This window comes from Neolamprologus brichardi, chromosome 12 (assembly GCF_056152115.1).
Source record: "Neolamprologus brichardi isolate AB-2024 chromosome 12, ASM5615211v1, whole genome shotgun sequence".
Lineage (NCBI taxonomy): Eukaryota > Metazoa > Chordata > Actinopteri > Cichliformes > Cichlidae > Neolamprologus > Neolamprologus brichardi.
In genome coordinates this window covers 6,018,741-6,030,806 of record NC_142115.1, presented here as the reverse complement: position 1 = coordinate 6,030,806, position 12,066 = coordinate 6,018,741, and the positions used below count along the sequence as shown (strand labels likewise).

Genomic DNA, 12,066 nt, shown 5'->3' with positions numbered 1-12,066 from the left:
TGACTTTTTTTAATTTTTTGGGAAAAAATATTTCTCCCTATTTTTGGGGAGCTTTAGGGCCCCTAATAATATATCAATCATAAACTTTCTACACACATATGCAAATGCATTATATTGCCTGAAAAAAAATAGGCTAACTGCACAGTGTTGCCTTGAGGCAACAATGAAAATGAACAGTTTTGCTGTATAAATAAATTTTAAAAAGTAGAACAAACGATCAAATATGCTTCTTAACATATTCATGCACATACAAGTATTTTTATTTCTTTCACTATAAACATGTAAAATTGTGATCTTTATCTTGCCTCCTAATGGAGATGTCGCTCATGTAGTGCAGCTTGCAGAAAGTCACACCACCTTCAACTCATCATTTTATTGGAAAGAGATGTGCCGGTAGCATTATTTGAAGAAAAAAAAAAAAGGTTGTTTTGTTTTTTGAAGGGCCAGTGTAAGGCATGCAAATGTGGTTTGTTGCCTCAGGGCAGCGCTACGCAGCGGAGGGTTCAAGAGTCTTCTAGAATAAAAATCAAGTTTTGTGTAAGTTCCAGGGAAGGAGAAAGGAATGACATTTAGTTGCTCGATCGGCGGGGTGAATTACATGGGAACCACACTAATGAGGCTTTAAAATGCAGGCTCTTTTTCCCTTTTATTTTCCTTCTCTTTTTATTTTCTTTCCCCCAAAAGAATTAAAGCTTAGAAACAAGTCACAGTGGCTTTTATATACACAGATTTGTATTTTGAATTGAATCCCAAAGGATTGTTTGAGGAACACTTGCTTTGGAGAGGACCGCTGTTATGTCACAAAGTGTGAATGTGAAGAAGTCTCTGTGTTGTAGATTTGCTGAAGAACTGTTTAAGTGACGCTCCATCACTTCTTTATTTTACATCGTTGGAGCTCTTTTGTACACAGTTCCACTGCAGCGCGCCACACCGCCACATTAATGTATGTGTTTGTTAAAGAATTAGCCTCCTGTCCTGTTCGTGCGCGGTGCCAAATGCTCGATTGAACTTTTATGGACTTGGCATTCAAGTTCACATGCAGTTCACACTTTGCGCCTTTAAACCAGCAAGCCCTATCTGACGGTTCTCAATTGTGTAAATGTCATCCAGGGAAGGACCGACTTTATGTTTGCTGTGTTTTACTGGAGTGTTTTATTCTTATGGTTTTATTGCATGTTTTATTGTATATATTACCTTGTCCCGGAGAGACTCCGCCCACTTCTAATCACAACTTAGATACACCTGGGAGGGCACAGAGGTGAATAAGAGGACCTGGCAGACCACAGAGAAGAGGCCTGAGAGACAGAGCGGCAGAGATGGCGGAGTGAATGGTGTCAGGCGGCGGCGCCTGCAAGCCCGCAGACGGGCTGGTGTAGGTTGAGTACGTGGGAGAGCAGAGAAGCGGAGGGAGCTGTTCTGCTGCTGGAATAACAACGAGGCCAGATCACGCTACGGAGGGGAATCAGTGGCAGCGGGACAGCGCCCTACCTCCCACGGCGAGACGGGCTGGTGCCGATTGGCGTGCTACAGGAAAGCGGCGGGCAGAGTTAAGAGCTCGGACGCCGGAGCGGAAACACTGATAGGACGGCGAGGACGCCGCCGGGTTTCCCCTTCTGCTCCGATTGGCTGGATTTTTAACTTTTCGTGACTTTTACGCCGTGGCGGACGCCACTGGACTTTTAATGTTTGTGTTTTATTGATTTTTATTGTGTGTTTTCCCTGGCCAGGGTTGTTTTAATTCCTTTTATATTTTTAACTGTTTTTGTATAATAAATTATATTTTAGTGAGGTAGTTTTTAATTCAGTCTATTCCCTTGGCTGCTCCACAGCTCTGTCCGTTTTTGTGAGGGTTTCCCTCCTTTAATAATGTCAATAATATTCACTATACACCAAATTGTTCCTCTTGACTCTATCGTGGCCATTTTTGGCCAATTGAAACCCATTATAACCACCTTTTTTGCTTCCTTGTTATTGACAGTAATATATCATGCGATTTAGGTAAAATTGCTTTCATTCTAAACTCAACAAATGAAAATCGTAGTTTTTAATGTTTGTTGTTTTTTTTTGTTTTTTTACCAAATTACATCATTTACCCATTTTTGGCCAAGCAAGCAATTTCATGTAATATTCCGAGTTTCTAGTAGCGACCTTTGATGGCTCACCACACTCCAATGGACCAAAATAATGAAACAATTTTGACATAGACATGGAATAAATAATGACGCATCAAACATTACATAGGCTGCAGTGAATTTCTGTGGATGCAGGCCATTGAGCTTTGAGGTTCCCAGTCAAACTGAGCTTTGAAGCACATGTTAAAAGCACGTTTACTCTTGTATTTTTCATAAAAAGATGCCATACCCAAAATAACTCTAAAAAAACAAAAACAAAAAAAGCAACCTAATTACAGGACACTTTGCAGAGTTCAAAGCTGCAGCTGCAGCACAAACAACAACAAACACTGTTTGTAAATGTGTCCTGGAGTTTCTGCAGGTGCAGACAGTGCTACTATAGGTAAGCCTAACAGCTTCCAGATCATTTATTCTGGCAGTATGGCAAGAAGGTCATCACTGCTTCAAGCACTGTCTATATGATCTGGTCAGAGAGCAAGGACAGCAAGCAGTCCTCTGCCCTTGAAGAAAAGACATCTGCCCAAGATGAAGAATATTCCTCTCCAGAAGATGAGGGGACAATCTCCAAAGAGGCTGACTGCATCACCACTGATGATGAGTACTAGCCAGTGCCTGAATCCTCTTCTTTGGGGGAGGATTGGGGTTTGGGGGCATGGAGGTGGAGGCTGAGCAGCTGATGGAAAAGAACATAGGAGCATTTTCTGAGGCCGAGGAGCCAGTGACTGAGTGGATCCCTCATGAAAGGAAAACCATGTGGGTCCCACCACTGAAGAGAGACTGCTCTACAATCCAGTACCCACTGGTATCAAACCAGATGTCACCCTGTGTGCAGTTTCCTGCATTAGCAGCCTGAGATCTACTTTTGACTGTTTTTATAACAAAGGAGATCTTTTAGCTGCTGTGCACCCTTACAAACCTGCACGGGAGGCAAAGGTGTGAGGATTGGAGGATTATAGATGAAGTGGAGATGTGAGCCTAAACCAGAATAAAGCAATACATAGCATGTTGGATGACAACACTGGAAGTTCTCAGGAAGTAAAAAAGGGAAAGGGGTTCAGACTCCAACTGATGGAGGAGCTCCTAGGACAACGTCTTTCCTTCGGCAGAGGAACTCCTCAGATGAAAACTGGCACAGGGGAAACAACCCAGAGCTTCCTCCCCAGCTCCTCCAGTTGCAACAGAGGAAGATTTTGTTGTCCATCTTTGGCTTCACCAAAACTACCACGGCGATATCCCACTTGCCAAAGCAACAGAGGAATGCGCTTCTTTTGACAGCAACACACAAGGAACCAGCAGTCATGATGGGGAATAGAGGATGTGTGAAAGCAAGAAGTAATCCTGGACTACAATAGGCACAAATACAGCTTGGATAACTTAGAGAGGATGTTGGCACCTCAAGTTGTTGAAGAAAAACTAACTGATGGCTGCTGGCTCTTTTCTCCAATCTCCTGGATGTCTTGGGATACGATGTCTTTGTCCCGCCGGAAACAACTTCACTGAAGTGGAGGAGTGCTCTACAACCTACAAATGAAGAGTGATCTTGGAAGAGCTGGGGCACATGCTCATGACCTCAACAACTGCAAGACACCCTTGTCCCTGATTCTCAGCCACTTCTGCCATTGATCTCAAGATACAGTAGTCTGAACAGGTGTGACCCACACCCCACCAACGAAATGAGAAGAAGGTGCAAAAGGCGCACCTCCAGGAACAGCAGCCCCTTGCACCAAAAATTAAATTGTCTTTCTGGCCACTAACACACCATTTGTGATTTTCTTTTTGGCCATTCACCCCCCCCCCCCCCCCCCCCCCCCTCCATCATTGTTACTGTTACTGTTACTGACCTGCAATGATGATAAAAAAAAATTAGGTTTCATCATTCATATGCTAAAAAATGTGAACTTTATTACTATTTTCCCCCAAAAGCGTAGTTATAATACGTAATCTGACTGGTATTCAAAGGGTATAATATCTGAATTTGAATTATATTTTGGTTTTCATGACTAGGAGCGGTGCTAATTTAAAAAATCAAGTCAATGAAAGTAGAAAAATGTTTTAATATATATTAATTTTATAGTATTCAGTAAACATAAAAAGGGGGTGGCCATTTTTGGCCACGAACAAGCTGAGAGCTGAGCTTTTTTGTTTTTCTGTTACTGCAAAAAAAACCCCAAAGATGCATAAAACTCACTGATACTTTTAATTATTGCTATACATCTAACATTCATCATGGTTAGAAAATAAATCAGATGGCATGTTTTATTTGGGAAAAAAATGGGGATTTTATGCTTTTATCCCTTTGTAAATCATTAAAATTATGTGATTTAACTGGTATTTAAAGGGTTAAAATTATGGATTTGATTGAAATTTTGGTCTTGATGAACAGCACTGATGCTAATCTAAAAAAATCAAGTCAAAAAAAGTGGACATTTTTCTTAATATATATGAATTTTATAGCATTTTGTAAATATAAACAAGGGGTGGCCATTTTTGGCCACGAACAATCTGAGAGGGAGTTTTTATGTTTTTCTGTCACTGCACAAAAAAACAAAGATGTATAAAAGTCATTGATACTGTTAATTATTGCTATGCATCTAACCTCCATCATGGTTAGAAAATAAATCAGATGACATGTTTTATTTGGGAAAAAAATCTGGGTTTTGTGATTTTTTTCCATTTATGAGTTCCTAGGATTATGTGATCTAACTGGTATTTAAAGGGTTAAAATTCTGAATTTGAATGAAATTTTGATTTTCATGAAGAGCACTGATGCTAATCTAAAAAATCAAGTCAAAAAAAGTGGAACTTTTTCTTAATATATATGAATTTTATAGCATTTTGTAAACGTAAACAAGGGGTGGCCATTTTTGGCCAAGAACAAGCTGAGAGGGAGTTTTTATGTGTTTGCTCTCCCTGCACAAAAATAACAATGCATTATAATCAATGTTGATGTGAATCAATTACATGCCCCAGACTCTACTATTAATAATACAAGAAATTTCAGTAGCAATGCAATTATATAAAATTGCAAGATTTGAGGTTGTCTTCCAGCTAGTGCAGTGGACAAACAAACTGGTGTTTAAAGGGTTAAAATTTAAAAAGTAATAATTATTTTATATTTATTAAAAAATAACTGAAGTTACTAAAAAGCTTTATGCAGAAAAAATGGCAAAAAAACCAAACATAAAAATAATAAAAATTACAGACCTAATCTGTTGGTGGCCACTTTTGGCCACGAACAAGCTGAAAGGGTAGTGATTTTGAACAAATAACACATGTGTTAAATCAAAATCACATTCCACCGTTACATAAAGCACCTCAAGTCTAAATATGCGTAACGAGAACACGCTCTTCAGAAGGCAGGTATGAAAAAAGGAAAAACAAGAAAATAAATCCCGAGGATCGTTTTTATTCCTGTCGGTGCACATTTATAAACTCTGAGAGCCATTTGCGCACAGTGAAGCCACCGCAGCGGGCGTCATCGGATCACTGGATGGCTGGGGAAAAAAAGAAAAAGTGACAGTCCTGTCTCAGAATTCCCCTTTAATCCCAGCACTGAAATCTGAGGATTTACTTCACCTTTTCACAAGAAACGAAGCTCCACCCACAGCATCGTGTCTCTCTCTGTGGAGCAGCTGTAAGTTACTTCTCCGGGAAGAAAAACATTTAAAGGAGGATACAGATCTTTTTAGAGCATCTGGTCAAAACGGCCGCACACATGAGAGGATGTAGGGGACGAGTCTATGGTTAGAAGGTCGTGATGGTCGTACCCTGCACTGAGTATGGAGAGGCACAGGCGCCTGTCCTCCAGGGGCTTTGGGAGTATGTGAAGAGCGGACAGGAGGACGTGCTCCGCTCACCGTACCTGCCCGCGTCTTTTGCGTTCCTGGCGCACGTGCTGCTCTGCGCACCTTTCCTCACGCTGGATGCGCTGGGGAGCGTCTGTCTGCGGGTTCGGTCATGGAGGATGACCGCGGGCTCGGGTCCGCCGCCGTCACTGAGCCGATGGTTAGAGTGTTTCTGCAGGGTTTTGTATAAATACGTGACCGTGGTCCTGCCCGTCACTGCGCTCTTCAACACCCTGATAAACCTCAAGTTACCTGATGTGGCCCCCAGCTGCTGGCAGCTCTGCGTGGAGGTGGTGGCATGCCTGCTGCTCTTTGACATGCTCTTCTTCATGTGGCACTACGTCATGCACAGGTGAGCAGCACGCGCATTTGTTGGGCTTCCTTCCTCCTGGTCCCCAACATGAACCCGGGTTTAAAAGAAGACATTCGGTCCAGTGGGCTGCTCGTGAGGTCCTGCTGCTGCTTGACGCTTACTTTATTTATTTTTGAAATGTGCTTTACACAGAAATGATAACATTTGTCATCCCTTCACAAAACACGCACACCTATTGTAACCTGACAGACACATATTTTTTTTATTAGACAAGAATCAAATAAAACAGCTCCGTCCCGAGCAGTGGCGGTCCTAGCCTGTTTGGCGCCCTGGGCGAACACTCCCTCTGGCGCCCCCCCCCCCCCCCCCCCCCCCCCCACACACACACACAGACAAAGCATATTAAGGATTGTACATTAACATAAAGCTGTTGTACACACACACATATGAAGGGAGAGAGAGTATGCATAGTATGCACATGGTCACCAAACAGCCATCATAATTCCTCATACAATGAGAGCAGGACAAATCAACAACTGACAATGACTAATTAATATTAAAATCTGTAACATAATGTATTGTTTGGAGTTTAGTCTGTTACTGTTACTATTTTTGCCATTTCTTCTTGGACCAACTGTAACCCACATCATTTCCTTAGGGATTAATAAAGTATTCTGATTCTGATTGTTTAAGGATGACCTGCCATTATCCAATGACACATCTGCTTACCTGCATCTTTTGCTCGTTTCTCCTTCTCTTCTTTTCTCTTTTTTTCTAAACTGAGCACCTGATGGCTTTGAGCTTTTCTTGTCCATCTTCCATTGGTTTTAATTTTGCACTCATCCCACCCAACGCCCATCCCTCAACCCAAGGATCACCACAACATGATCTAACACACCTACACCTTAGTTCACAGATTCACTTTGTCTAGGGTTTATTTCTGAGATTTCACACAACCCAGGATTCAAATCATGAATACATAATGAGCTTGGATTTACAACATTATAAATGAAATGTGCTCAATTTGGAAGCAGCAGGCCCCACTCCCCTTTCGACGGCTTGTGTGTGAGATTTTAAATCATCAAACTGTAAATTATAAATTGTTATTGATCCCTTTAAACCGAGTCCTAAAGTGTATATTTATTTTCTTACTCTTCTTATATATATTGTTTGTTTACTTCCACTGCTGTAACTGAAGCTTCGTCGTCTCGTCTCTGTATATACTGTACTGTATGTAGCGGAGATGACAATAAAGTCAAAAGTTTACTTTGACTTCAGCAGCGAGCAGGCGCACCGAGGGCTCTCTCGCTCACTTTTCGTGTATAGAATTTCGAAAAAAACATCGGTGCAAATTATAAGTCTGTATCATGATGTCTGGTGTTTTCGTGTTTGTTGTTTTGTTTTTATTTTGTTTTATTTTGCGAGTTGGTTAATAGACGCTGCTCCAGCCAGCCAGAGAATCCCCCGCCGCCCCGCCCTCTCCTCCTTGCGCCGCAAGCAGCAGGCGCACCTCGCAAACGGAGGGCGTCCTTACTCCCAGCAAATGGGCGATAGAAAACCGATTGGTGCCTATGTCATACCCAATATGCGCTAAAGAAGGGAAAAAGATAAAGAAGGGGGGGAAAAAAACCCCAAATGCAGTATACAAGCCCAAACTCTGTGGATTAAGACTTGGAGCAATAACTCCATGGCTGACTTTGGGGCAGCATGAGTACGAGCATTTTTTTTTTTTTTTTTTTTCTGCCCGTGATGCCGCCCCCCACCACGATGCCGCCCGTATCTAAAACCGCTACTGATCCCGAGGGAAGAAGCTGAAAATTCATCCTATAGAGGACGGGAACCATTTTTAATAATTGATTAAGCCATCCTTTGTACCTGTTTAGAGTACAGGGAGGCTAAACATGGCTGTGACTCACCTATCAGACGACTGGACCATCTCACTATCTGATTCAGTGAGTTTTTCTCTGTAACAGAGGTCTGACCGAACCATGGCACCAAACAAAAGATAAAACAGACTCAATAAAAGAACGATAAAACAAAGTTCAAATTGTTCGGTCAATGTGGAAACGAGCAAGTTTCCTAAGGCAGTAAAGGTGCTGGTGACCCTTTTTGCAGACCGATTTGCAATTTTAATCACAATTCAGTTTTTCGTTTATTACGGTCCTGAGATATTTATATGATTGCGCTTGCTCTATTTTCTGACCTTTTAAACAGCAGACCAGAGAGAAAACAAGAGAGTCCGCTGATGGCTAAAGCTAGATACTTGTTGCGCATGTACATTTTAAGGACTGATTTCGGTTTTTTCGTCCTACAAATTATTTTCTTCCGTTAGGAAGAATGTAAACCACTTCGCCAGAAGTGTCAAGCATGAACTCCAGCTTCCCAGTAACACTATCTTTATTCATATCATTCCCATATAAAATCAGTGTTGGGTTCCTGATCTTTGCTCTTGATAAATCACTTGTGTGGCTAATAGCTGTAACACTGGCTCTAACAGTGCCAGTTAAAGTACCAGTAGCAGCACTCGTTTTCTGTTTTTGTCTGTAGATATTATATTATTCTGACTTCTGAGAACTTTCCAGTAATTTTCCATTACAGCAGCACTGTAACCATAATCGGTGTGTGGGTTTTCATCCTTAGAGTTTCCTGGCTGTACCGCAACATCCACCAGATGCACCACCAGCACCACACTCCCTTCGCTCTGGCAGCTCAGGACTGCAGCTCGGCCGAGCTGTTGTCTCTACTGTTGCTGTCTCTGAGCAGCGCCTGGATGGTGGGATGTCACCCTCTCAGCGAGGCCCTCTTCCACCTCATCAACACCTGGCTTGCCGTGGAGGACCACTGCGGCTACGACCTGCCCTGGGCTCTGCACAGACTGCTGCCCTGTCTGGGAGGAGCCCCCCACCACCACGCACACCACAGTTTGCAAACCATAAACTACGCCCCTCTCTTCACGCACTGGGACCAGCTCTTTGGGACGTATCGCGCATCGGTGCTGAATTCACGTCCGCAGTGACAAGCCTGTTGCGTTTTTTTTTTTTTCAGATTCAATGAAGGATGTTATCTTTTGGCTGATGAGTTAACCTGTAATCTCACTGTTCGCTCATTTATTACTACACATCGTCGCAATCATACAATACAATCACAACTGATACTTTATGACAGCATGATGTATGTAACCACTGTATCGTAGGCCGTAAGTGAAGACCCCCAGCATTTTCACCTTTGTCGCCAGAGCTTTCAGGGACTGTCGGGGACTGGAGCTGATTGTGAAACTAAGCACCACCGGATGCTGACTGCTCCAGCCGGTGTACCCTGATTCATCCTTCCTTATGACTCAATCACATACAAAATGAGCTGGGTCAGTAAAGTCATCAAGAAAGCATTTGCTCTGGTTACAGAGAAATGGAGCCAAAGACTGTTTTCAGACACTGTGCCATGCAACCAGGGGCGATTTTAGCCCATTTTGGGGGTGCTTCAAAATGAATCAAAGCACCCCCACAGATTTCTTACTTTTTTTTTTTGACAATATTTGCTGTTTGTGTGACACACTACTAAAAATATAAAAAGCATACAGTACTGTACTTGTTTGAGACGTAACATTTTAACAACAAAAGCATAGATAACCCCCCCTCCCAAAATGGTTTGTTCCAGCTCTCTCCTGCTCTGACTCTAGCGCTCTTGCTGCCAGAGCGATGGTGGCTGAGACACAGCGGAGCGGAGGTGGAGTGCCTGGCTTAAAACAGGACATATTAGCTGCATTTAACCTTCAGTTACTCTTTATATAGTTAGGTAGGAGTCAGACCATGTTTCTTTTTAGCTGAAAAACATTACACCAGGTAACCTGCAGTGTTGAAAACGTGTTTTCCGACGATGTTTGCTACCCTACAATCCGTCCTGCTCTGTAGTAAAATCAGCGACACTTGACCGTCCTGTTGCTCCCATTGAAATGTATACAGCCTATTTAAAATCGAAAACTTAACATTGTCCGTAGCCTGCTGTTGTTACCACTGGCCTGTTTTAAATGGATACTAACTAGCTAACTGACTGAATGCCCATTAACCTTAGAACACCTGTTGTGTGTGTGTGTGTGTGTGTGTACAGAGAGACAGCCAGGTTCATAATGGATATAAGGAAGTTTTTTTCAAAAAAAGGAGCCATGTCAGGTAAAAGTGTAAAATCAAATGATCCATCAATCAAGAATAATGTTGGATCAGTGTTTATATATTTTATTGGTTGTTCATGTGGTTTGGTTATTTGCCTTTTGGTTGAAAGTACACTGAGAGTGGACTTTTTGTTAGTGATCTTAATAGAATTTTTTTTATATTAATGTAATTTTTCATCTAATTGAATACAATCTATTTGTTTATGATTGTCAGTCCAAAGAGGGAGAGAGGAAAGAGGGGAATGTGAGGAGAAAGGGCAAGGTCAGGAAGAACCAGGTAAGAAAACAGACAGGGAACAGTGACAGACACAACAGAAACTGTTCAACTGACAAAGAGAAAAAAACAAATTTTACTCACACAATCAGGAAGTTGTGTCCTCCCTATATTAAATCTTCTATACAGAATCTGCTAAACAAACTGGGTTGAAACATTTTTGACCCTCTTTAACAACATTCCAACATTACATTATCATTGATCGGGGAGATTAAATTAATGATATATTTTTATGTGGTTCAGCCACAACTCTACTAAAACCTCAGCCAGTAATAGGTAGGCCAACTTTTGGACTGTCCAGTTGTCTGTATGACTGCCGCAGTACGTACATCACATTTGCACACTATCAGTGCCAAACAGCCCTGGTGGAGTGAGGAGCTGTAAAGAGAAGCAGATGCTCTGTTTATATTCTACAAATGTTTTAAGCTTGTTTCAAAGATTCTGTACAGCAGCTTTAAATGTTTTCCAAAAGCACACATACACTTATCAGTGTTTCTCAAACTTTTTACAGTGTGGACCACCTGATAAAAATGTCAAGCTCTCCCAAGGACCACTATGAAAGCATGAAGCCCATAAATCTTACAACACAAAATTAGTATCTGCAGTAAAGATTTTTTCATACATTGTATACATTCTACCACTGGCAAAGTGGCCTCGATTTTTATAGTTTTTTTATTAATATTTTGTAATAATTTATTTGTAATAATTCTGTTTTGGGAGTGTTTTTTATGTATCTGTATTATATTATACATCATATACATTATACAAGTGAATCTCTGTCCAAAAAATGCACTCAGTTTACTTTTTACTATGAGCATCATTCATTATTCTCCCGCAGTAATTAAGGTTAGGATATGTATTTTTTTTTCTATTCCAATCCATTCTTCTTTTGCAGCATTTAAATCACCTTGATCAGATTTGATGGTTTTGTTACAGACCTTTCAAAAAAGTGTTTTGCTTTTCTTTCACAAATGTGGGGATTAAATTGTTAAAATGTCCAAAGCAGTGATGTCATGTTTTGTGACGAGGACCCAGGCACAGAGAGACTTGATGAATTTAAGAATCATATGATTTAATAAAGAAATTTGCAGACTTGCACAGAGATGGTAAAATTATGATGACTGATAACGGAGACGAAGACAACAGACGATGAGGACAGGGAGGAACAGGGGTTTAAATGCTCCAAAGTGACAGTCAGAGAGAACTCGGGACAACATTTAAGGATGCAGGGACTGAGAGAGACAGGTTTATCTTGCCTGGCTGGGCAGCTCTCTGGGTGCTCAGCACCCCCAAAGCTCTGATCCTAGAATCGCCCCTGCATGCAACTACAAGTCTTT

General features: G+C 41.6%; 1 protein-coding gene across 1 annotated transcript; it reads left to right on the top strand.

The window, feature by feature from the left end:
- The first annotated feature begins 5,842 nt into the window (after window positions 1-5,842).
- ch25hl3 (cholesterol 25-hydroxylase like 3) lies at window positions 5,843-9,699 on the top strand. The gene is made up of 2 exons (XM_006797486.3): window positions 5,843-6,329; window positions 8,931-9,699. Exons 1-2 carry the CDS (start codon window positions 5,890-5,892, stop codon window positions 9,304-9,306), a joined length of 816 nt encoding a protein of 271 aa, XP_006797549.1. The 5' UTR covers window positions 5,843-5,889; the 3' UTR covers window positions 9,307-9,699.
- Window positions 9,700-12,066: the final 2,367 nt, after the last annotated feature.

Coding starts and splice junctions, on each gene's coding strand:
- ch25hl3 (XM_006797486.3), top strand. CDS start 5,890: ATGGTCGTACCCTGCACTGAGTATGGAGAGGCACAGGCGCCTGTCCTC. Junction 6,330..8,930: donor TGGCACTACGTCATGCACAG/GTGAGCAGCACG, acceptor TTTCATCCTTAG/AGTTTCCTGGCTGTACCGCA.